Source organism: Pseudorasbora parva, chromosome 13 (assembly GCF_024679245.1).
Source record: "Pseudorasbora parva isolate DD20220531a chromosome 13, ASM2467924v1, whole genome shotgun sequence".
Classification (NCBI taxonomy): Eukaryota; Metazoa; Chordata; class Actinopteri; order Cypriniformes; family Gobionidae; genus Pseudorasbora; species Pseudorasbora parva.
This window is the reverse complement of record NC_090184.1, coordinates 3,951,470-3,977,441: the sequence shown is the minus strand read 5'-3', so window position 1 is coordinate 3,977,441 and position 25,972 is coordinate 3,951,470. Positions and strand designations below refer to the sequence as shown.

The window sequence follows — 25,972 nt, the reverse complement described above, 5'->3', positions numbered from 1 at the left end:
AATCGCTTTATGTATAATTGTATATTTTACTTGCCTTTTCTTTCAAAAAGATTTAAAGTTAGTGTCCTTGAGCCCTTCATTTTGTTACATTTTTTAAGGAATGATCTTAAAATATCAACCTTTTTATATGATTAGTGAAAATGATTATTGCAGTGTGTATATCTGTAGATGAGGCGAGTGGTGTTTCCATGACCTTTAGCACGAGACTTTAAATGTTAGTCAGCTGTAAAACTTTCATCCCTGTTGCCTTAATATATAGCAATGATCAACATTTCATTCTCTTTCTAATAACTTTCTAATGTTATGTTAGATATTCAATCATGTCTTCATGAATATAGTTAAAGCCCAGCATATTAAGAGTGTGAGGTGAGGAAACTTGCCATAATGCATATTATAAATAACAAAACTTAATTTTACTGAGAGTATATATATATTTTTTTTTTTCAAAATGACTTTACAAATCACTCTGAAAAAAAAGTGTGTATGTGTGTGAGAGAGTAAGTGAATGTGTGAGTGTATGTGTCTGTATGAGAGATTGAGTGTGTCAGAGAGTTTGTGTGTGTGTTTGTGTGGCCTGGTAAACCCTACGTTATGGGGACAAAATGTAAGATAGCAATATCTGAAAATCTTGTGTGTGTGTGTGTGTGTGTCTGAGAGAGAGAGAATGTGTGTGTGTGTGTGTGTGTGTGTGTGTGTGTGTGTGTGTGTGTGTGTGTGTGTGTGTGTGAGAGAGAGAGAGAGCGAGAGAGAGTCTGTCTGTGTGTGTGTGTGAGAGAGAGAGAGAGATAGTCTGTGTGTTTGTGTGTGAGAGAGAGAGAAAGAAAGTGTGTGTGTGTGTGTTTGTGTGTGTGTGTGTGTGTGTGTGTGTGAGAGAGAGAAAGTGTGTGTGTGTGTGTGTGTGTGTGTGTGTGTGTGTGTGTGTGTGTGTGTGTGTGTGAGAGAGAGAGAGAGAGAGAGAAAGTGTGTGTGTGTGTGTGTGTGTGTGTGTGTGTGTGTGTGTGTGTGTGTGTGTGTGTGTGTGTGTGTGTGTGTGTGTGTGTGAGAGAGAGAGAAAGTGTGTGTGTGTGTGTGTGTGTGTGTGTGTGTGTGTGTGTGTGTGTGTGTGTGTGTGTGTGTGAGATCGTCCCTCTCTCAGTGGGAGGTTTGGTGATCACTGTTCGTAGAGGGGATTTTATCACCGATGAGGGTAAAGCTTCACTAACAGCCGTATTTATCCCTAAAACAAGCCCTACCTTACTCTTACACACTCTCACATGCACACACTGCCCCACACAGCAGTAACCAGCAATTATGAGAACACCATGTCATTAGAGACTTACACAGACTCCTATTATCACACCCTCACAGACAGCGAGAATTAAAGTCAACTATGAATAAGAAACGGCATTTTAAAGAAAAACAAGCAACTAAAGCCATGAATAGCGCTGCATAAGGACCTGTGTGTGTGGCTTTATCAGTCCAATCCGCATGACTTCACACGTCTACTAAACATGTTTAAATATGTCATTATTTAGCACTCATGGTACCTGAGAGCATCATCAATTTGGCCAAAGCATTTAGAATCGGGGAATGATGAGCGTTCCTCCGTGATCCCGGCTGGAGCTCGGCTGTTTGGATGGGGGTGAGCGTTGGTGTCTGGCTCCTTCATTGCTGGTTCCGGCCTGGTTGTTCTTTTGTGATCTGTGGTGATGGGGGCGATCAGTGACAGTCTGGGAAAGCTTGACATCATTGATTTTTGCTCACATATCAATGGACCATGACAAGGGAACAAAAACCTCACTTTTATTGTAATTTAATCCAAAAAACATCCCTCCCTCATTGTAAGTTTAGATGTTTTTTTTATTTAGAAAAGTGATGTCACTCCTCTCCTCCACAAGCCGCATAAGTCGGAACTTAGAGTTTTTGGCAATGATCTGACATGTGGCGACCCATTCGGGTCAAGTCCCAACCTGTGGTCCATTCCCAATTCTGTCCTGTTCTCTTTCCCACTTTGCTTCCTGTCAGTTCTCTCTATTCTCTGTCAATTCTCCATGTTATTCTGTCCCAAAAATGGCAAAAAATGTATCTGTAAAAAAACGAAACAGGCAGCATGATTTGAGGAATCACTCATGTCAGTATAGCGCAAATCTTTACCTTTTATTCGTCACTTACCTTCAAGTGTAACTTGGCAGATTTTCAACTCACTTTGTATACACTGTAAAAAAAATATTTAGAAAAAAAGTTACCTGGTTGCCTTAAAATTTGAGTTCATTGAAATTAAATTTTTAATACAATTAAATATAGTATTTTAGTATTTTAGTATAGTATATTAATACAGTTAATACAATGAAATTTTTTTGAGATTCGACAACCTTTAAAAAAATATTATTAAAAGATTTTGTAAACATATTGGGTAATTTTGTGTGTTTTATTTCTGATGACGCAGTGAAACATGCCAAATAGTGCTATTTTCATGATTTATTAAAATTTTTATGTGGTTTAGATACAATAATATTTTGAGTTTCTATTTATTAAACAAGTGTCCTTCATTGTATCAACTCAAATATTTAATTTCAATAAACTCAAAATTTTAAGGCAACCAGGTTACTTACTTTTTTAAGTTAAACCATCAGAAACCAACAATATTTTTTTACATTGTAGTTATAATGTTGGTACACTGTAAAAAAACTGTTTGGTTTTTGTTGGTTTAACTTAACAAAGTAAGTAACCAGGTTGCCTTAAAATGTTGAGTTCATTGAAATAAAAAATTTGAGTTGATAGAATGAAGGAAATTTGTTTAATAAATAGGAACTCAAAATATTATTGTATCTGAACCACATAAAATTTTTGATAAATCATCAATTTGGCATGTTTCACTGCGTCATCACAAATAAAACACACACAATTACCCAATATTAAAATCTTGTAATAATATTTTAATAAAGGTTGTCGAATCTCAAAAAATGTTCATTGTATTTACTCAAAATATTAATTTCAACTTTTTTTCTAAAAAAAGTTGTATTTTTTTACAGTGTAGTATATAAATGAACAATGTTTACTCATCCTCCATGTTATCTTGACTGAGCAATTCATATTTAACTCTTTCTTATAGATTATAATACCCATATTTTTTTATCCCCGCCCACGTACAGAGGGTTTTTAAGAGAACAGTTATTGTGCTTTATAACTGAATATACTTTGTCTACTCTTTAAACAGCATTTCCTAAAAGTTTGCTAAGATAATTTCCTACTAAAGCAAAGCGGTATGTGACTGGTAAGTGTAAAAGCAGACTGTTGGGAGTGGCCTTGGACGACAACATGCCCCAGTGCATTATGGGTGTTGAAGTTTTTCTACCTATTTGGCAAAAGGGAAGACAACAGCCCTTTTCTCTGTTTTCTCATGTAGCACCGATTAATAATAAAAAATAATCACCCAGCAGTGAAAGCCCAGCGGTGGTAAGTAAGTAAGTAAGTATGAGCAATAATGATACACTATTAACTTACTAAGTACATGTTTGCAATTGTAACTGTAACATATGACTGCTAAAACCAGCAAGCTATATTATAGGTTTCACTCCATAACATTGACTCCATAACTCAAGTAGTATATAAACATAAATATTATTATAACAGATTAAGTGGGGTTTTGAATGCCAGCATGTTGGTGTTTTTTCTGGCATTACAAGGTGAAAAAATAATATGGTAGCTTTCTGCCAGATTTATTATTGTTTGCATTTTTAATTTTGATATTTTGATTTCTATCATTTATCTAAAGTAATTTATTTTCAAAAATAAAGTGAAAATTTAGTCTTTTATTCCCTATTTTGATGTGTTGAAACGAATGGAAGCAATAAATGATTGCGATAAACGATAATAATGTCGTTCTGAGACCATTTTCATCTAAAATAATGATAATGGCCTAATAAAACAGGTACACCTTTTCAAAGATCAATGAACTTTTATTTCTAAAGACTATTTAACACTGAAAACGGAAAACATTTTAAATAGCCACAATAAATGAACAAAACAAACAATGCCTTCGAATAAATACCAAAAACAATAAATAAAATGGATGAAAACTGCAACGGATGATTGCGTTTTAGGAGCATATTAGGAGTGGCACGGTTCACAAAACCCACGGTTCAGTTCATATCACGGTTTAGGGTCACAGTTTTCAGTTCTGTTTGGTTGTTCTTGTTGTTTTTTTCTTTTAATCGTTAACACTCCAGAAAATGTCCTTCAGCATATGCTTAATTATCCACAATTTAGGATACAGTATAAAAAAAATTGTAATATCATGTTATCATCATGCACAAACTGAACTTGACTTGACCATCTCTGAGGAAAGAGAGATTGCGGCAAATTGACGCCAACGTACAGTACGCGAAACCCCATTTCGCTTGCCGGTGTGCAAGTCAAATTTTTCACTTTGCGTGCGGCTCCACAACCAAAGAAGCACCAGTTCCAGACGAATCGGGCCGAGCATGACGTCTCATCACGCCTGAATGATATAAAGCCAGAATCACTCAATTCTGACTTTATATCACTCAATTCTGACTTTATATCTCACAATTCTGACTTTATATCACTCAATTCTGACTTTATATCACACAATTCTGACTTTATATCACTCAATTCTGACTTTATATCACTCAATTCTGACTTTATATCACTCAATTCTGACTTTATATCACTCAATTCTGACTTTATATCACACAATTCTGACTTTATATCACTCAATTCTGACTTTAAATCACTCAATTCTGACTTTATATCTCACAATTCTGACTTTATATCACTCAATTCTGACTTTATATCACACAATTCTGACTTTATATCACTCAATTCTGACTTTATATCACTCAATTCTGACTTTATATCACTCAATTCTGACTTTATATCACTCAATTCTGACTTTATATCACACAATTCTGACTTTATATCACTCAATTCTGACTTTATATCACTCAATTCTGACTTTATATCACTCAATTCTGACTTTATATCACTCAATTCTGACTTTATATCACTCAATTCTGACTTTATATCACACAATTCTGACTTTATATCACTCAATTCTGACTTTATATCACTCAATTCTGACTTTATATCACTCAATTCTGACTTTATATAACTCAATTCTGACTTTATATCACTCAATTCTGACTTTATATAACTCAATTCTGACTTTATATAACTCAATTCTGACTTTATATCACTCAATTCTGACTTTATATCACTCAATTCTGACTTTATATCACTCAATTCTGACTTTATATCACACTATTCTGACTTTATATCTCACAATTCTGACTTTATATCACTCAATTCTGACTTTATATCACACAATTCTGACTTAATATCACTCAATTCTGACTTTATATCACACAATTCTGACTTTATATCACTCAATTCTGACTTTATATCACACAATTCTGACTTTATATCACACAATTCTGACTTTATATCACTCAATTCTGACTTTATATCACACAATTCTGACTTTATATCACTCAATTCTGACTTTATATCGCTCAATTCTGACTTTATATCGCACAATTCTGACTTTATATCACTCAATTCTGACTTTATATCTCACAATTCTGACTTTATATCACTCAATTCTGACTTTATATCACTCAATTCTGACTTTATATCTCACAATTCTGACTTTATATCACTCAATTCTGACTTTATATCACTCAATTCTGACTTTATATCATACAATTCTGACTTTATATCACTCAATTCTGACTTTATATCACTCAATTCTGACTTTATATCTCACAATTCTGACTTTATATCACTCAATTCTGACTTTAAATCACTCAATTCTGACTTTATATCTCACAATTCTGACTTTATATCACTCAATTCTGACTTTATATCACTCAATTCTGACTTTATATCTCACAATTCTGACTTTATATCACTCAATTCTGACTTTATATCACACAATTCTGACTTTATATCACTCAATTCTGACTTTATATCACTCAATTCTGACTTTATATCACTCAATTCTGACTTTATATCTCACAACTCTGACTTTATATCACACTATTCTGACTTCATATCACACAATTCTGACTTTATATCACACAATTCTGACTTTATATCACTCAATTCTGACTTTATATCACTCAATTCTGACTTTATATCACACAATTCTGACTTTATATCACTCAATTCTGACTTTATATCACTCAATTCTGACTTTATATCACACAATTCTGACTTTATATCACTCAATTCTGACTTTATATCACTCAATTCTGACTTTAAATCACTCAATTCTTACTTTATATCACTCAATTCTGACTTTATATCACTCAATTCTGACTTTATATCACACTATTCTGACTTTATATCACTCAATTCTGACTTTATATCACACTATTCTGACTTTAAATCACTCAATTCTGACTTTATGTCACTCAATTCTGACTTTATATCTCACAATTCTGACTTTATATCACACTATTCTGACTTTATATCACTCAATTCTGACTTTATATCTCACAATTCTGACTTTATATCACACAATTCTGACTTTATATCACTCAATTCTGACTTTATATCACTCAATTCTGACTTTATGTCACTCAATTCTGACTTTATATCACACTATTCTGACTTTATATCACTCAATTCTGACTTTATGTCACTCAATTCTGACTTTATATCACACAATTCTGACTTTATATCACTCAATTCTGACTTTATATCACTCAATTCTGACTTTATATCTCACAATTCTGGCTTTAAATCACTCAATTCTGACTTTATATCACTCAATTCTGACTTTATATCACTCAATTCTGACTTTATATCTCACAATTCTGACTTTATATCACTCAATTCTGACTTTATATCACACAATTCTGACTTTATATCACTCAATTCTGACTTTATATCACTCAATTCTGACTTTATATCACACAATTCTGACTTTATATCACTCAATTCTGACTTTATATCACTCAATTCTGACTTTATATCACACTATTCTGACTTTAAATCACTCAATTCTTACTTTATATCACTCAATTCTGACTTTATATCACTCAATTCTGACTTTATATCACACAATTCTGACTATATCACACTATTCTGACTTTATATCACTCAATTCTGACTTTATATCACACTATTCTGACTTTAAATCACTCAATTCTGACTTTATATCACTCAATTCTGACTTTATATCACTCAATTCTGACTTTATATCACTCAATTCTGACTTTATATCACACAATTCTGACTTTATATCACTCAATTCTGACTTTAAATCACTCAATTCTGACTTTATATCACTCAATTATGACTTTATATCACACAATTATGACTTTATATCACATAATTCTGACTTTATATGACATAATTTAGATTTTTTTTATCTCACAATTCTGACTTTATATCTCACAATTCTGACTTTATATCACTCAATTCTGACTTTATATCACATAATTCTGACTTTATATCACACAATTCTGACTTTATATCACTCAATTCTGACTTTATATCACTCAATTCTGACTTTATATCACACAATTCTGACTTTATATCACATAATTCTGACTTTATATCACACAATTCTGATTTTTTTTATCTCACAATTATGACTTTATATCACATAATTCTGACTTTTTGATTTTACGGTGACTTAGAAGGCCGGGTTTCTCTCAGTCTCACTATAGCAGAAATGGAAAACGGGGAGTGGAGCGACTTCAGAATGCTTTGAGTGGAGAGGAAGATCTCCTCCGGTTTGATCCACTCACGCTTTCCCAGGCAGCTCGAAAACACTTTCGCTTCATTTTGTACGGAGCCTAGCACATGACATGCAGTAAAAAACTAGTAGGCTAAATCGTGCGTACGATTTACTATTTCGTTCCCTCGATTTATAAATAGTGTGGACGTTTTACAAATTCTTTTCCCTCAGTTTGCTCAATCGTGCGCACAATTTATAAATCGAGGGAACTTCTAAAAATTCTAAATATATAGTATATAGTGGAAATTTTAACTTGTTCACGAAGAAAAACACTAACTTGAGTTATTTTGTCAGAAACGTAAGCTACTTGATTATTAATAACTTAATAAGTGTTTTATGAAAAAAAAAACAAATAAAAAAAACAATCCTGCTGTTATTTATATTTCTGAAGAACAGTACTTGTGATCTTGTAATATTGCCTAAATAACACAAGCCCTGGTGTCACTGAACTATTTCAAGAATCAAGCCCTGAACAAACTGTTCCTTTAAACTTCTGTGTGTGTGTGTGTGTGTGTGTGTGTGTGTGTGTGTGTGTGTGTGTGTGTGTGTGTGTGTGTGTGTGTGTGTGTGTGTGTGTGTGTGTGTGTGTGTGTGTGTGTGTGTTGAATGGAGTGTCGTTTTTCAGCGCTTAACTCCTCCTCTGCGTTCTGCTCGTCCAGCGCGCGCGCACACACACACACACACACACACACACACACTCTCACGCGCTGCTGCGTCCTGCGTGCTTGCGCATTCCCCATCAGCAGCTCAACGTACAGGGCAACGGAATCTCTCCGCGTCCAAACGCACCGTTTTCATTGACCGTTGATCAAACATGACGGTTGTAAATCGAAACGAGCAGCTGATTTGAGGAGGAATCTGCGTTTTACGTGATTAAAACACGTCTTTTGGATAATAGACCACGGAGGCGCCGCGACCGTTGCAACTTTTGTTCACCCGCGTTTAACTGACGGTTGCGTTTTTTAAAGAAAAAGTCGCTCAACTTTTTGCGCCCGATTTGTTCGTTCAATGTGGGATGTAGAATCGGGTGAAAATACTCTTTTATTTGTGTTTTTGGTAAGTTTGTCAGAACGACAAGCAGAGGACACATCGCTTCGCTGGAGTTTGCAGAGTTTCTTGCAGGGATAACGTTACCGATGAAACTGTCGAGCTTTGTGTGATCACACAAAATCATGGACAAATTGGATTTAAATTCATGTGTCAAGGATTATTTCTGAAATATCTCGTGTGTGTTTTTTTCCGCACCTACACTTCAGAGTCAACACAAACTCTAGATTTTGTTACCGTTGCGAGACGCTCGTAAACATGCCACAGCTTAACGGAGGCGGAGGCGATGAGTTGGGGGCGAACGATGAAATGATCTCATTCAAAGATGAGGGCGAACAAGAGGACAAAATATCCGAAAACGTGTCAGCAGAAAGAGATTTGGACGACGTAAAGTCATCTCTAGTGAACGAGTCGGAAAACAACAGCAGTTCATCTGATTCTGAGGTAAGTCAGACACAACCGCATGTTGACAGACACATGGATGTGGTTGTTGCCGACGGAAAATAACTTTTCTGTTTTGTTTTTCTCCGTTCCTCGTCTGTCCTTCAGCAAACCGAGAGGCGACCTCAACCAAGACCTGATCATGAAAGTTATGAGAAAGCCCGAGAGTATTTCGCTGAAGGTGAGAGCTCTGGTGCTATGGCAGTCCAATTTAACAATTATTCTGTAGCTTTTGTTACTAGTACTTTTTAAATCTCTTGGAAGTCATCTAACTCTGAGTAGTAGCTTTTCCACTTCACACAGTACTTGTTTTCACACAGTGATAGTTTCAGTATTACCTTTTCTTAATGTGCATAACAATTCTTAGCAACGTTTTAAATTAGTTTTCTAAAAAAAGTAATAATTTAAACTTTAATGTAGCTATTTAAACAAATAATTATATATTACAAGTAAAAATCAACAGACTAGTGAGATGAAAAGGCTTACAGCAAAAACCGGAATAGACATTATATACTACATTTTAATGATAATATACCTATAATTTTAATGACACTGGGTACATCTGGAGTAGGTGCTGTTAGTCATAAATAATTGAGAGGAAATCGGAATGATTGGGACACTTTTTCCAAGTCGTCGCAATGGCAAAACGTGTCCCAATCAATCTGAATTCATCCACTACTGTCTATTAATCAATAGAGCGGGACTTGGTAGCAGAAACCATTATGATACTAGTTGGAAATGAATATCTTAAACACAGGTACAGAATTAAATTGTAAAAATGTGACATTTATTACTAGAAACAATGAAAAAGTTACTTGGAAAAGGTTAATGGATACTAGTATTTAATGAATAGTTACTAGGGCTATTTAAAATATCATATAAAAGTAAGTGCTAGTAGCACTATCAATAATGAGAATAAATGCTTGCCATACTTGTTTACTTATTTACTACTGTCTAATGAACAATAGAGCTGGACTAGGTAGCAGAAACCATTACAAATCATACTAGTTGATTGTGAATATCTGAAACATTGAATTTAATGTGAAAAATGTGACATTTGTTACCAGAAGCAATGAAATAGTTACTTGTCATTAATGTATACAACTGTTTAATGAATAGTTACTAGTGATATTTATTTAAAAAAAGGGTTAGTTACAAAAAATAAGTGCTAGTAGCATTATCAATAATAGGATTAAATGTTAAATCCGCTTGCCATACTTGTTTCTTTACTTATGTACTACTGTCTAATGAACAATAGAGCTGGACTTGGTAGTAGAAACCATTATAAATCATAGGCTGCTAGTTGGAAGGGAATATCTGAAAAATAAAACTCACTACTAAAATGTGACGTTTATTACCAGAAGCAATTAAATAGTTACCTGTCACTCATGGATACCAGTGTTTAATGAATAGATATTAGTGTTATATATGTATATAATACACACACACACAAACAGATTAGTTACAAAAATTTCAATAATAGGAATAAATGTTAAAACAGCTTGCCATGCTTGTTCATTTAATGTTCAATTAAATGTTTGTCCACACTTGGATCCCTAATCATTCCTTTCTCCACTATAAAGCTTTGAGAAGACAGCAAGATGGAGGATTTTTTAAGAGCCCGCATTATCCAGGCTACCCATTCCTAATGATCCCAGATCTTTCCAATCCTTACCTGTCCAACGGCGCCCTGTCTCCAAGCGCAAGAACGGTGAGTGAACACACTTGGTGCATCTTTGGAGGTCTTTTAAGAGCCAGTGAGAAACATTATCTTGAGAGTTTAGTATGGACTGGACAGAAACCAACATGTGTCCTCATAAAGGGTCCCTGGTCATCAACTATTTTGAATATCCTCCACAGCCACCAAGTTCGGAGCATGAAAAAATCTGCCCCTTTTCATGGAAATTGAGTTTTAGCCCTTAAAGATGTAATAATTCACCAGTCAATGTGGACTTAGTGTTATTTAAGGAATATGCATGTGGAAGTGTATTGCTGAGACTTGATGTCATTTTAGCATTAGTTCAAGTTTGAAGCTATTAAACTGGTTTAATTGGTTTTAATTGTGTACTCTAGCTGTTTGACTTGCATTTGACAGATTTGCTTTCATTTATTTTGTGGTTCAAGAGATCATGTTCGGCTATTGCCACCATTTACTGGATCAGATTTGCCAAAATCTTAGTTTTATGGTGTTTTGGCCTCATATTTCACTAAGTATTCCCCATGTTTATCTGTGAAATGGTTGGCTAATTGATCTAATACCCAGTGAATCTAATTTCGTGCTGTCTGCCACTGGGCTGTAATTAAGCATTTTCGAGCTGCTTGTTTAGCTTTCTTTAAAATAAGATTAGTCTGTCCGAGAGAAGAGGTCTGTCACTGAAATTCTATCTGGGTGTTCGTTCTACTTGTCCGAGGGCTGCAGAGTTTGCCTATAGATGTGTTTTGAGTTTTGTGTCCGTGTCTGGGAAAGGTTGACTGCCCTTTTAGCCCCAGCATTGGGTCTTTTCAACCCAATTTGCAAAGAACTCAGCAGGCATTCATGTATGGCTTTGCTGTGGTGTTATGCGTCAGCGCTCAGCAGAAAAAGAGAATGAACGGTTGGGTCTTTGCACAGTAAAAAGGAGAGCGCCTCAACCGGGAGTGTTTTTTTGGGGGGGGCTAAAACGTAAGGCATCTCCCCAAATCAACACGTTTTACAGCCATTGTTTATTCTAAAACTCAAATCCTCCTGCTTTACTCTGAATCGTAATGTGATTTGATTGGACCCGGCCAAGCGTTTGAGCAAAAAGTTGCGTCCCCCCCCTCCCCGCCTCCTCCCTCCAGACACTCGCACAAGTTTTACTTGGCCTCTCCGTTTCTTTTCACTCATCCGTACGAGCTCTCCCTCCTTCCCAATCCCTTCCATTCAGTTCCTGAGGCGTTAGTCTTACATTGTCATTCTGAGTGAATGCTGATGGCTTCATTGGGATCTCCATAGGCCCTCATTAGCCTAATGGCTGCTCCTTACTGACCAGATGCATAGTAGTGGTGGTACCCAGATCTCTTTTGTTCCTCGGCCTATAGAGTGTTGTTGTGGGAAGAGCCTATTGCTTAAATTATCTTGAAGGAACATTGTTCATCCCACCCTCAAAGTCACCACAGGCTGTGCCTGCAACTTGCAAACTTTTGCAAGATTTCTGTTATGATTCATATGCCATGGCCAAGTATTCACAGAACCATAGTAATGCACAGATGTATCTGCCAATAATCGGTATCAACCGATAAAAGCTATTACTTTTTACTATCGATGATCATGGCCGATAGTATCCTGTCCGACTGCAACTCATACTGTGTGTGTGTAGAACATGTCTCAAGTTTAATGCCAAGTTAATGTGATTAGCGCGTTAACAGTTAAAAAATAGCTTAATAAAAGCAGGCCCTATTTGACCCGCCCGTAGTTCAAGCCATGGTTGCAAGATCTGCATTCCCCCCCTACACTGACATTATTTGTAAAGGAGCTCTCATCCAATAATCTGAAATATCACTGTGCTTTGTTACTTCTAAAGAAAAACGGTGTTGTCTTTCAAATTCTGTCCATTTTATCATGAAATTCAAAAGGCAAAAGCCATTTTGTCGGTCCTAAATGTGACATGACAGGTCGCTTTAGTGCCTTATAGAAGTTATATCTCGGAAAACATGCATGCAAATTAAAAGGTATGTTGAAAGATACACTACAACTTACAAACCTACAACCAAATCTGTATCATGACTCATGTAATCACTTTTCAATAAAAGGCTCGTAATCAATAGGTCACTTAACATTGTATTCAGCCTAACGTTACCTCAGGAACGTCAGACGATTTGTTTGTTAGTTAGCAATAAAGAAACACTAGAGAGGAGTTTTTATTTATTTATTTTAATCAGACACCTTCAACATTTTCTCACATTATCACTGTTTATTTGCTATAGTTTAGAAAAAAATGGCCATAAAATATGACAAGAAGAGTTAAACTATGTCAGAGCAAATTCATCTTGATAAAAGATTACAAACAAACAATCAGCTTTAACTACACAATTAGATAATACCAATTTAGGTCAACCAATGACCAAGTGATACTTCATTTTATTCATTCTGTGGTGTAAAAGATCACATTAGCAATTAAAGAAAAAATACTTGTGGTCAAAAACATGCTCAGGTCAAAGTATCTGAATCATTTTGGTCTCAAATTTGTATCAATTTTACTCGAGCACTGACGAATTTGTAGGTATAATGTCACAGTTTACTTCGTTTTTCTATCCTCACTTGCATAAATGAACTGAAATGTACAAGACACACTAGTAAAATGATATCTAGTGCCTGAATAACTTTTAGTTTGACTGTTTGTGTGCTTGAATAAATTTGTCTGGAAGACAAGTGGTTTTGAAAAAATGTGCTTATATCTGAAAATAAATAGCAGTTAGTAAAATATCTGTGTTGTCAATTGCAACCAAATGAGAGGATTCTCTGGACATTTTGCAACATTATTTGGGAGAGGTTTCTTTTCCCATAAGAAAAAATCAAGCAATTGGCATCGTTTGATATCATTCTGAGTAATCTGCTGAGAAATGTAGTATCGGTGCATCTCGAGTTCCCTTCTGCTTGACTCAAATGTTGGTGAATTAAGCCAATGTCACGAGCACAGAAGCCCTCTGTTACCACTAATATAATGCGCATTAAAGAGCCAGAGGCTAATATGAGCTTGCTAGCGGACATTCAGATGATGTCATTCAGGATAAGGATTATAACTGATTTTAATTCGTTTAGCTGATTGGAGATGGTTAAAAGATGTTGTTCTCATAACCGAATGCATCTTTTCCCTCATCCTGTTTTGAAAAAGAGGCGTCTAACTCTTATTATTCCTCACTCTATTTCAATCGCACAAGTTCATAACCTCAGCATTTGTGCTCGTATTTTATCAGAAAGTTCCTGAAAACAGATCATCCCGGAGTAGGAGATATCTCCGTCTCTTTCCCTAAGCCTATCAGATCTAGCCCAGTGTGGACCAAGTAAAATAGGAGGTCATTGAGGCAGATGGGCTTAGCCTGTCAATCGGCACCTCTAGAGCGAGCTGCGCGTCAGACAATGAGTAGTTGGCATACTTCAGATATTTACACACTAATCTTAAGCTCTCGCTCAGACAGCCTCAGTCACAGCTGTCAAAATCACATAAGGAAGTTTCCAAACAAAGCTGAAGAACTTGAAGGAGCCCGTCAAAATCGGAATGATCTTCTGTGGTTACGCTCCAACTTTTAAACAAATGCACAAACGTAGCCTGGAAAAGCAAAAGTCTTACGTTTTTTTTTTTTTTATTATTATGAATTTAAGTAATTTGACAATGTCATCCAGGTGTTCAATGGCTTCAACTGTTTTACGGTAGGCTGAATGTTTTGTAAAGTGGAGAATTTGAGGAACTGAAGGTTCTTTGTCAGGATGAAAGCCATTAAACTTTTACCACGAGATAAAAAATTGAGTCCGTTTCAAAAGAGAAGTTTTTTCCCCAGTGGCAATTTTTCTTCAGAAATTATTATTTTGGTCTCTTGCCTTGGTCTCTTATATGATGCACTACATAGATAGTATTTGTAATTTTATTTATTTTCTCAGCAAACACTTTCCTAACCAAACCACTGTTTGGTTACTAGTGTAAAGCACACAAATCATGTTAGAGGTATCTGAGATTGCACAACACTCAGTGCAGGCCTTGAATGCCAAAGTGAAGCCTAAAGCCGAGTAAACTTCTGATCATCTCACTTCTAAACTGATATGTACATTTCTGGTAGCCTAGAAATCTAGACGCACCCTAGCGGCAGCAAATTTAATTTGCCCGCAAGTGTGGTCTAGCAACTCTCAATTCCTATCTGAGCTGTATTCCTCAGAATCTGGACGGCCCAATCACATCGTGTAGGTAGGCTAGAGAGTCGGCGGGCGGGGCCATAATGACGACGGCCGAGTTGCGTTTGCGTGCTTCTAGTAACACAGTCTTCTAGTAAACACAGAAACTGGCGAATGGCGGCGGTCTTTCGAATCAGCTCTGCCCGCGCCTCCGGAAGACTTGGAGTTAAGCTTTCCTCTGAGAAAAGAACAAAGAGCGGCACTGAAGACATTCTTAAAAAGGGAAGATGTGTTCGGAGTTTAGCCGACCGGATACGGCGAATGTTTAATCTATCAGCGAGCTCCCCTTCACCGTCGTTGCTCCGGTTGGTGTACCGCTATCCTATCGCGTGCAGAGGGAGTTTGAAAGACAACCGTTTATCCGCCCCTCGGACTGAGCCCTGTCTATGGTGAGTTTCCAGACCAAACATCTTGATGTGGGTCTGGCTTGTCAGGCTACATTTCTGGTGCTGTTGCTGTGATATCCCTGAGGTCGAATTGAGAAGCTCCCCTGAATTCATGGACTTCATGGAATATTTATAGTTTTCTGTTGTGTATGAAAAAAACAGGAAGAAGTCAAATTGCCGAAGATAATGTGGTGTTTTAAATACCTGTTTGGGAATACAAACAAACCCATTATTTAAAGGAGTAGTTGAAGTCAGAATTAAAATATCCTGATAATTTACTAACCCCCATGTTATCCAATATGTTAATGTCTCTCACTCTTCATTTAAGAGTTTTTGAGGAAAACATTCCAGGATTTTTCTTCTTATAGTGGACTTGAAGGTCCCTTGGTTAAAGGTCCAAACTGCAGTTACAATGGAGCTCAAAGAGCTCGACACGATCCCAGATGTGGAAAAGGCTCTTATCTAGCCAAAACATCGATAATTTTCTAAAGAAAATTCAAATGTATGTACTTTTTAACCACAAATGTTTGTCTTGCATTAGCTCTGCGATGCGCCACGTTGGAAAGGACGAAGGGCGTTTGACTTCTTCTTTGCGTGTTCGCTTTGTGTAAACTGTGCCGGTACTTCCGCCTACATCACACGTGACCTTTCCAACATGATTACATAATGTGTGAAGTCATGGACGTAAGTAGAAGCATTTTTGGTTAAAAAGTATACATTTTTTGCTAGATAAGCGCCTCAGCTGGGCTCTTTTTGAGCTCTTTGAAGCTGCATTGAAACTGCAATTTGGACCTTTAACCCTCAAAAACCTTAATATAATTTCAATAGGAATTGTGCAGGGACCAAACGTCATTTAGATGGGTTGGCTAACTAGTCTATTTATTACTAAATATTACGAATTTGGTATAAAATCTATAATTTTTGGCATTTATTTATTTTAATTAAAATTTTCATTCACAGTGTGCTCCTTCCATCTGTTTTTGAACGCAAGAATGTGACTTATGTTAACACGACGACACTCAAAAAAATTGTTTTGCTTCTCCCTGCTTTTTGGGCTTTTATATATCAAAATCTGTTGGTGAAAAGTGGGTGTGTGTTCAGACCTGCACTTTAATTCAAATAACTAACCTTGACTGCAATTGTGAATGCTGAAAGCCTCCATCACATCAATGAAATAAACTGATCAAAAGAAAGAAAATTGCCACCCCCTCCAAAACCTTAACTTTTCTTTAAGTGTTTTGTGGCCTGATCTGCTCAAGATTAGCCAAAGCCATTGAGCACTTCATATCTCAATGCTCTGATATTTCACTTTTCTACTCCGCTAGCAATGAGGACAACCGTCCAGATAACTTTAAAAAGCATTGTGCAGAAGAAAACCGAGCTTGGAGAAAAAGAGCTGAAAAGGAGACAGAAATAAGTGGAAGATGGAAAGAAACAGAAGTATGAAGTGACAGAAGGGAAAGATGTGGGGAAATGCAGGCGTGCAGATTTCCCATAATTGATTTAGGGTCTGCTCGGAGCTGACATTCCTTAATAATCCAGTGGGACTGTTTTTAAGGATCGAGTGTGTCGGCCAACCAGCTCTGCTCTTCTCAGTGCTTGTCACTGAGATGAATGCTCAAGCTTGACCTGAGGAATCGTCTGCTGGGGAATAGAGAGAACTCCATACGTTGAGTATTTAGAGTATATTCACAATGCATTTGTTGGCGAAATATAATTTAAGCCACACTGTGAATACTTCCATTCGGCGTGGCATTATAAATATTCTAAAGTCTTGTGAATTGTAGGCATATTGAACTTTGGTGCTCACTTGGGCAAATTGAGTTCGAATCCAGCTTGCAACATATTACAAAAGCTAAAAACAAAAGATAATCTCGTAAGTCACTGTCCTGTATTACAGCCTGTTCCCTTTTCCAGCCACAGCAATGCCTCAAATGACAGGTTTTGACATGTAACATGTTGTAAACGTACTGAATGCATTCAATCCTAAATGTTTTTCAAGGGCCTGCGGAGGGTTTCTAACATTGTATTTTAATGCACATTTACACGCTGAAATGATTTTCTGGTCAAGTCTTCAGTCTCCTGGAAAAGCCATTGAAGCACATGGTCTTAATCGGTTTTCAGACTCTTTTTCATTCAATTTCGGTCTCCACCTCCCAGTGCAGAAGCTTTCAGCACAATCCCGTGTTATTTTAACGCAGTCAGGTTTTGGGACCTCGCGTCTGTAGAACAAGGACTCGAGCGACTCGCCAAACCTTGTAACTGTGGCTTTTGTGTTGCGCCTCCCACACCGGCAAACAAACACACCTCAGTGGAAACACATTTTAAACTGTTTAGTCTTGTCTTTCGGGGGAAGAATAGCACAGGGCAAACTTGCACACAAACACACACACACTTTTGTAATGCCTGAGCATATCATAGCTCATGCCACATGTCTTTTACGGCATTCCTGGCTGGCGATGGGCATTTTTACACATTCAGGTTTTCTCACTCTGCCAGCAGCTCTTAGCAAATAAAATCTTCGAGACCCAGTTGAGTCAATAGTACTATTATGTGTGTGTGTGTGTGTGTGTGTTTCTAAAATATCCTGTCCTTGTGTGAGTAAACTGTTAGTGTGTGTCCCTACCTGTTCTTAAAGGGAAAAAATGCAAGTTGTTGCCCATTTTCTTTTTTCCTTCAAACACAAAAAGCAGAATGTTCTCTCTGCTCTTCTCTAAACAATGTGAATGGAGATGGTTGCTTTCAAACTCCAAAAATGACAGAAAAACACCAGCATTAGTTGGCTTGGAATATGCTGGTGTGTCATATGGACTATTTAATAATACTTTTATGCTGCTTTTGTCATTTTTTTGGCCACTTTCATTGTATGGTAAAGAGCAGTGTGAACGTTCTTCTAAATGTCTGCTTTTTTATTCTATAAAATAAAGTTTGCTCTGGTTTTGGACTGATACGAGGGTGGGTAAAGCTGGTCTTAAGGTGCGTTTTGGTCGATCGCATCACAAGTGGATGACGCTAGATACAGGTGTAAACGATATTTAAAATGTTTTGAGCTTGTCTACTTTTAGACCACTTCCAGAGGTAGTTGAAAACTATTACTACGTTTTTTTTGTTTGTTCGTAGTGTAAACGGTCTTGTGATCAAATGTGTTTAAACAGCTACTAAAGACCCTCTACTCTCCACCGCCTGACCCGGCTAACCAGACAGGATTTAAACTTCATCATCTGAAGACCTCAGTTTGGTTTGAAGAAGAGAAACGTCCCAAGCACAATGTTCTCTCTCTCTCCATTCCTGATTTCTAAAACACACTCGCAGCGCTCGGCTGGTCTTCTGTCTGTCAGAACAGACACACGTCACCAGTCGCATTCATATGTAAATAGCTTGAGCTTATTTTGTCCATTAGATTGAAAAATCCTTTACATTCACCCACTCATAGACCCTCTCCTCGAAAAAATCAGGACAGAAGTAGTTGAAAAAGAGACGACTAAAACACCAGGTAAACTGTCCCATCATGTCTTCAGTCTCCTGCTGCTACAAGTGATGAGTGTCACTGTAACTTCAACAGACTGACCATGATGATTATACACTAACCGCGTGTGTTTGCTCACCAAAGAGCGAGAGAGACAGATCTGTTGATGGCCAAATGTTCTCTTTGGTGCGGCTATCACAACTGTGTAAACAGTCTTGACTGACTTCTACATGTTTCTTCAGCCTTAAAAACAAGCAAATGTCATTTGGTAAACATGAGACCTTTGTCTAAAGATGCATGCATTGGATGGATGTTCGTTTATCTGCATTTAATATAATCCTATGTTTTTGTTCATGTTCTTCAAATGATGATAAATAACTGGCTGCAAAAATGCAGTGTGTTATATGTCATGCTGTTTTAAGGCCCGAGACTTTCACATCCCATGTTTTTTTTTTTTTTTTTTTTTTTTTTTTGCTCACTGGTAATTTTTGGACCCTTTATTATGCCAGATTATGGCCTTCTACAAAGTTTGTTTTTAGGGTCCACTAGAATAAGTTTTCATGCACTGTTTAGTTTCCGTCTCTTCGAAGCCCCTCCTTCCAGAAAGTGTGATCTGATTGGTCAGCTGGACTAGTCTTTTATTTTGCAAATGCCTTGGGTGGGAATTATTTAAACTAGGAATATTGTGAGCTGTTCGTTCCCGGAAGAAAACCCAAAGCTACAACGGAGGCGTTTCTGGGAGTTCAGAAACACTGGCACTGATATAGAGAATAACTCTGACTTTGCAGAGCTTTTTCATGCTCAAATATTACACACTAAAGAAAGATGATGTATAAAAGCATAATAGTTCCTCTTTAAGATGGTTGTCGTGATTTGGAAAATGTTTTTTAGTTGGCAAGTAAATTATAGAATCCTAATTTTTTTGTTGTTGAACTGTATGGCTTTGTTTCACGAAAAATGAGGCCCAATGAACAAGTTGTATTTCTGTCCTTCACGGTTTCATTTTCGACCGACTACTAAGGTGTATTTTTGCGTGTGTGTGTGTGTGTGTGTGTGTGTGTGTATCTTTTGCCTTAGCACTGGCGCACAGGCATCCTTTGAAAAGAAACTTTTTCAGGGTTTTTTCCGGTGACCTCTCGCATTTGTCTCACATTATGTTGGATGGTTAGGGTGTCGGGATGTTGAAGGTTCTTGTCAAACATAAACTCACTATAAACCCATCAACCATTCAACTCGTGTCCTAGAAAAACTATGAGTGCATTGCGCGAGCTCTATACTCTTTGAATTGTGTGAAACACTGCCAGCCTTGGCCTTCCCTCCTCCTTCCTTTCTCTTAGGAGAGCGGGAGTTGGCGTCAACCCCTTCTGCCACCCAAAGCTTGCCCATCATCCCTCCCTCTGTTCCGTCCCTGCCATTACATATTCTGTTTATAGCCTTCACTGGCTTTTCAAGAGCAAGGCCCTTCAGGAGAGATTCGACCCCCCGTGAGGACTGGCAAACCAGCCAGGCCTCCTCACACACACACTCTCGCTTACGTTCAGTGACATCAATGAAAAGGCCTTTGAAGCTGCCTGGGATGAGCATGTGTATAAATGTATTTTTTCATCAATTTATTAATCTGAGGCAGGCGCTTCGGAGTCGGCCAGGTTCAGACAGAAGCGCGGCACTTTGAGGCGCCCACTTTAATTCCGCACTGGGATGTTTTTGACAAGACAAGTTGTTTATCCGATCTTTAAAGTTTCTCTCAGACTCTCTGTGGACTGTGCTGCTGATTCCCACTAATACGTTATATGTGGGAATAGGGCAGAAATACAGTAGCTTGAGTTTCTTCGCCTGAAACCAGCGGTTCGTAAACAAGTTTGCAATCTGTAGCATTCTTACCCAGGGTAGATGTTTGTCATATTGGGTCCCCGGAAGACGAAAGGGTTATGTTGAATCTTAAGGTGTGGTCACATTTGCCATTGTTTGGTGAATATTTGTGGGTTCAGTTAAATCAATAAGCTGACCTTTTTCCCCCAGAGTTTTATTTTTAATATCCCAGCAGTTCATAAACAAGTTTACAAGCAAAGTCTGTACCATTCTTACTCAAGAGTAGTAGATATTGGTCATATTGCATTATCATTGCCATGTCCGGATGACAAAAAGTATTTGTTAAATCTTAAGGTATGGTCACATTTACCATTGTTTGGGGAAAATATTTTACAGGTGATATCAAGTTATATCAATTGTGAGCTGACTTTTTCCCTCAAAGTTGTGAGTTTTACTATCGCAATTCGGACCAGCAGTTTGTCAACAAGTTCATAGCAACCTGTACCATTCTAACACAGAGTAGTCGATATTTGTCATATCATCATTGCAATATCATCATTGCCATGTCCATATGACAAAAAGTATTTGTTAAAGCTTAAGGTATGGTGACATTCACCATTGTCTGTTGAATTTTTGCTGGTGAAATCCAGTTAATATCAATAGGAATCCTGGTGATTGGGCATATCACATCAATGTGCAATGATTTGTTTAAAGGGGGGGTGAAATGCTGTTTCATGCATACTGAGCTTTTTACACTGTTAAAGACTTGGATTCCCATCCTAAACATAGACAAAGTTTCAAAAACTAATGTTGGACGTTTGATGGAGTATTTCTGTGTCAAAAATACTCCTTCCGGTTTCTCACAAGTTTCGGCGAGTTTTTTTTGAGTATGGGTCTATTTGACGTTAATAAGAGCGGAAGGTCCTTGTATGGGCCGTACGGGCTCTTCTCCCGGTAGGGTGCGCGCGCGCGTGCGTGACTAGAGCACGCTGTAAACAGTCCCTCAGATGCAGATCCAGTCGTCCGTGAACGGCGCCGCGCTCCACTTTATTCCTATGGGTGACGTCGAGCGACTTCAACTCTTCAGCACAGCATTCCGGGAAGGCAGCGCTGCATTTGAACCGATTTGAACGCAGAAATGACGGAAAGCTTGACAACATCGTTTCAGTTGCGTCTCAAAATGGATTTACACGCCACTGCTGTCACAGGACTTTACCAAATCATACCAAAGAAGTGTGTTTCTGACGGAGCGGTCCCAGCGATAAAGCTTCGACGGTGAGTTAACTTAAACTGCTTCAAATGTCTCTGCTATTGGCTACCGTCGCATGAGTAAACATCAGTAAACGACACGATCGCGTGCTTCGTCATTCAAATGCGCTAACGGTTACTCCATTGTTGTTCTCTGTATAACGTTACAGTATTCTGACGTTTATTCAAAACCGTTCTGCTTGCTACTTCTAAGGTCTAGTCGCATACAATAGTCCATAAACCGAATCATGTCCTCATACACTGCGAGTAAACACACAGAAATGTGGAGAGGCCATTAAATACAGTAACTTACATACCACAGAGACAGACGTCCTGCTGTTGCCGTTTCTCCTGTTCAATTTATTTCTCCCTCAGATTTGATTGTGGATCATTATCTGTATTAGCTGAGATAGATGGGTTTCTCCACGCTTGAGGACGTCACCGCTTTGCGAGCTTGTCATTCTTTAGCTCCGCCCACACGATACGCCTCCAGGCGCTCGGTTTTTTCCGGAAAGACTCGGTACAGCCTATATTTCTTTTATAAATATAATAAAACTAAAGACTTTTCGGAGATATGAAGGATGCAATACTACTCTATAGGTACTCAAGATTGACACCTGTTTCACCCCCCCTTTAAGGTGGTCATGTGGATTTGCTGTGTTGACACAAAACAGCTTGGACTAAGTTTTGAGCGGACTTGCAATTGGGAGTTATAAAGTCAGAATTGTGAGCTGTGTATGTTTATGGCCTGGTTCCACAGACAGGGTTTAGATTAAGCCAGGATTAGGTCTTAGTTCAATTAGGACATCTAAGTAGCTTTTATAAACATGCCTTAGAAAAAATCATTACTGGTGTGCATCTTGAGGCAAAACAATGGCACTGACATATTTCAAGATATATCCTTGCAAGTTGCTTTCAGTTTAAACCATTCAAACATGCATTTTAGTCTGAGACTAGCTTAAACTGGGGGTTTATCTGTTTATCTCACAATTCAGACCATTATAACTTAAAATTGGGTAATTGGGAGTTTATATCGCGTAATTTAGAAAAAGTATAAATTTCCTAAAGTAATTACCTTTTAATTTTTTTTCAATTCCAACGTGAAAACAAGCTTCCATATCTGTGTGATCTGTGCTTCATACATTGATGCAGTATAGACAATACACACTGGACCTTTTTTTGCCTGTGAAATTTCGCCCAAAATGTTGTGAATGTGACTTTGCAGCTTAACTATTCACTTGACTCTGTTAGTTTTGCTCAGTTTAGGGGAGCTGGCTAAAATCAACATTAGCTCAGCAAATACACCCACTAACCACTGTGATCTAACATTAAAAACTACGGCTAAAAACAGGACGAGCGCAAAATGATGCAGTGACTTTAGAGGGGCCTTCTTCATTACTGTGGGAGTTGATTTGTTAATTCAGTGTCTATATTTGTTAGCTGGTGGTGTAGTGGCTGTTTTTCTAACTGTTTACTTCTTGCTCTCAAAGACCTGGCCCCGTCTCTCTGGTGGAATATTCCAGATGTGTTTCTGCTAACGGTCTGCGGAGACGTTTGTATGAGAGCGATGCGTTTATTGAGTGTGATTTGAAGAGTGACTCTTAGTCTGGGTGATGTCATATTTAATGTGACGAACAGAAACTTGGAGAGCTGGTAGTAATATCACACAAACTAAAATGAGAAAATTGATTATCAATGTAAATCAATCTTCAAATTGACAAATATATAGACATATTCTAAAGATGTTGTAGTGCTACATGCAACGATTAGTCTTTATTTAAATAGACAGTTCACCCAAGAATGACATTATTTACTCACCTTTAATTTGTTTCAAACCTGTATAAATTTCTTTCTTCTGCTAAACACAAAAGATTATATTTTGAACTAAACAGTTGATGGTCATAGTATAAAAAGTCAATGAGTAAATGATGACTGAATTGTTTCTTTTGTGGTAAACTATCCCTTTAATTAGTTAAAAACTAACCCTTCCCCAAACAAACATTTGTAATTAATTAAATATAGAATCGTACATTTCTATTCATTTTTTGTTACAGTAATTTATGAATTGTTACATTTAGCTTAATTTTTTTGTTATTTTTGCTTTACATTGCATTATTTCTTCTCCCCTTCTATTAAAAATTAGCAGTGTTGTTTTAATATTATTTATTAAAAGGTTTTTTAAAACATATTATATTTATCAAAATTGTGCTTGTAATTTTAATATTTTAAATTTCCATTTAGCTTTCATTTGTATAATTTGAGTAATTTTTCCTCAGTTTTTAATCTAAAATGTATATCTAATTTCGGCATTTTTAGTTCTAGATGACAATCACAACACTGGCTATGAGGGAGCACAACATATGTTCAGTCATGTCTTACGCCGTCGCCCACATGAGTGTTTTCCATCCACACCCATATAGAATGCATATACCTCTTTATGCAACCTAAGCTCTAGCTCTATACAATGTGGAAAATGCTTGGGAAAACAATGCAATGCACTTAATGTTGGTCCACAGCTGCTCACAGGTCAAAAATAAAGCTGGTCACGATGAAATATGGGCCTGTTTTTCTGTGCATGCTTGTCTCGTCTTTTCACGTGCCCTTTAAGTATACAAGTATGCATGAATGCACTTATCATATGTCCCACTAATACCCACTTGCCCCTGTAGGCTGTGCGGTATCAGTGTTAGACCAGGCTAAAGCCCCCGACCGGCAGGCCAAGGTTAACCCCCTGTGGCCTGGCGGGGTGTGGGGGGTCATCCGTCTCTCTTTAGGGTGATAAGGGCTCTTTGGCTGATTGATAGCAGGGCTCCGCACACCCTCGACCCCCTCGACTACAGCGGGGCCCCTCCGGATCATGTGTGGCCCCTCACATAGAGACCAGGGTTTTATTTCACATTAAGAGCCATCAGTGCTCTTAAAACCAGAACACTAAGTGCTGGAGTGTACGCTAATAAAATCTGATTGTGCAGAGAGCGAGCGAGGGAAGGGGGGTGCGAGCGGGGGCAACTCCCAACCAGACCTTCATCAGTCTGGTATTCCAAGCAGATGGTTTCAGTTAAAGCTTAGCGGAGAGAGTTGGAAAGAGGAGGCAGAGCGGGGCTGACGTGCTGCACAGTTGGTGGGTGGAAGGAGGGAAAAGTGATAGTGATGATAAGGAAATAAGTAAAAGGGAAGGGGGTGAAAGACAGAAAAAATGGAGGTGTGGATGGAAGGAATATTAAGCGTAGTTGTTTCACAGCTGCATGAAAGAAATTAGATGGCAGTTTTTTCTAAATTAAAATGTCTAAATATATGTGCACATTTTTATATTGACATTTTGATATATATATTTTTATACAGATCTATGTAATTGCTCAGATTTAGTAATATGTTGCATAATTTAATTTAAACTGCACTAACTCAAATGTTTCCAGCAATTTATAATCTACATCTCTAAAGTTTGCTACTTTTATGCTCACCAAAACTGTTCATTTGAACCAAAAATACAGTAATATTGTGAAATATTACAATAAAAAAAAATATATATATATATTATATAGCAAAATTTTATTTATTCCTGTGATTTAAAGCTGAGTATTTATCTTTATCATCATTACACCAGTCTTCAGAAATATTCGGATATGAGGATCTGATGCTCAAGAAAAATGTATGATGATTATCAATGTTGAAAACAGTTTTGTTGCTTTATATTTTTGTGTATTTTTTTCCCAGAATTCTTTGAAAATTTAAAAAAATAGCATTTATTTAATTAAAATAATGTCAAATGTTTTAACTCTCACTTTTTAACAAGTTAAAGTGTCCTTGCTGAATTAGTATTTATTTATTTAATCTTACAGACCCCTTTGAACAGTAGCGTATATTTAGATTTGACTATTTTGTAATAAACCTCAAATATACTGCCTTTTGTGTGTCCCTTT

General features: G+C 37.2%; 1 protein-coding gene across 5 annotated transcripts in view; it reads left to right on the top strand.

Annotated features, from left to right (window-relative positions):
• The window catches only part of tcf7l1b (transcription factor 7 like 1b), a 163,860-nt gene that overhangs the window by 66,492 nt on the left and 71,396 nt on the right, over positions 1–25,972 (top strand). For 2 of the 5 annotated variants that reach the window (XM_067412975.1, XM_067412976.1), the window contains 3 exons: positions 9,007–9,241; positions 9,347–9,419; positions 10,822–10,949. In XM_067412975.1, coding sequence (XP_067269076.1) covers positions 9,056–9,241; positions 9,347–9,419; positions 10,822–10,949 — 387 coding nt within the window. In that variant the 5' untranslated portion in view covers positions 9,007–9,055. Of the gene's footprint in view, positions 1–8,433; positions 9,242–9,346; positions 9,420–10,821; positions 10,950–25,972 lie in introns of those variants that run through there. The other 3 variants (XM_067412977.1, XM_067412978.1, XM_067412974.1) reach the window with 2 other exon arrangements.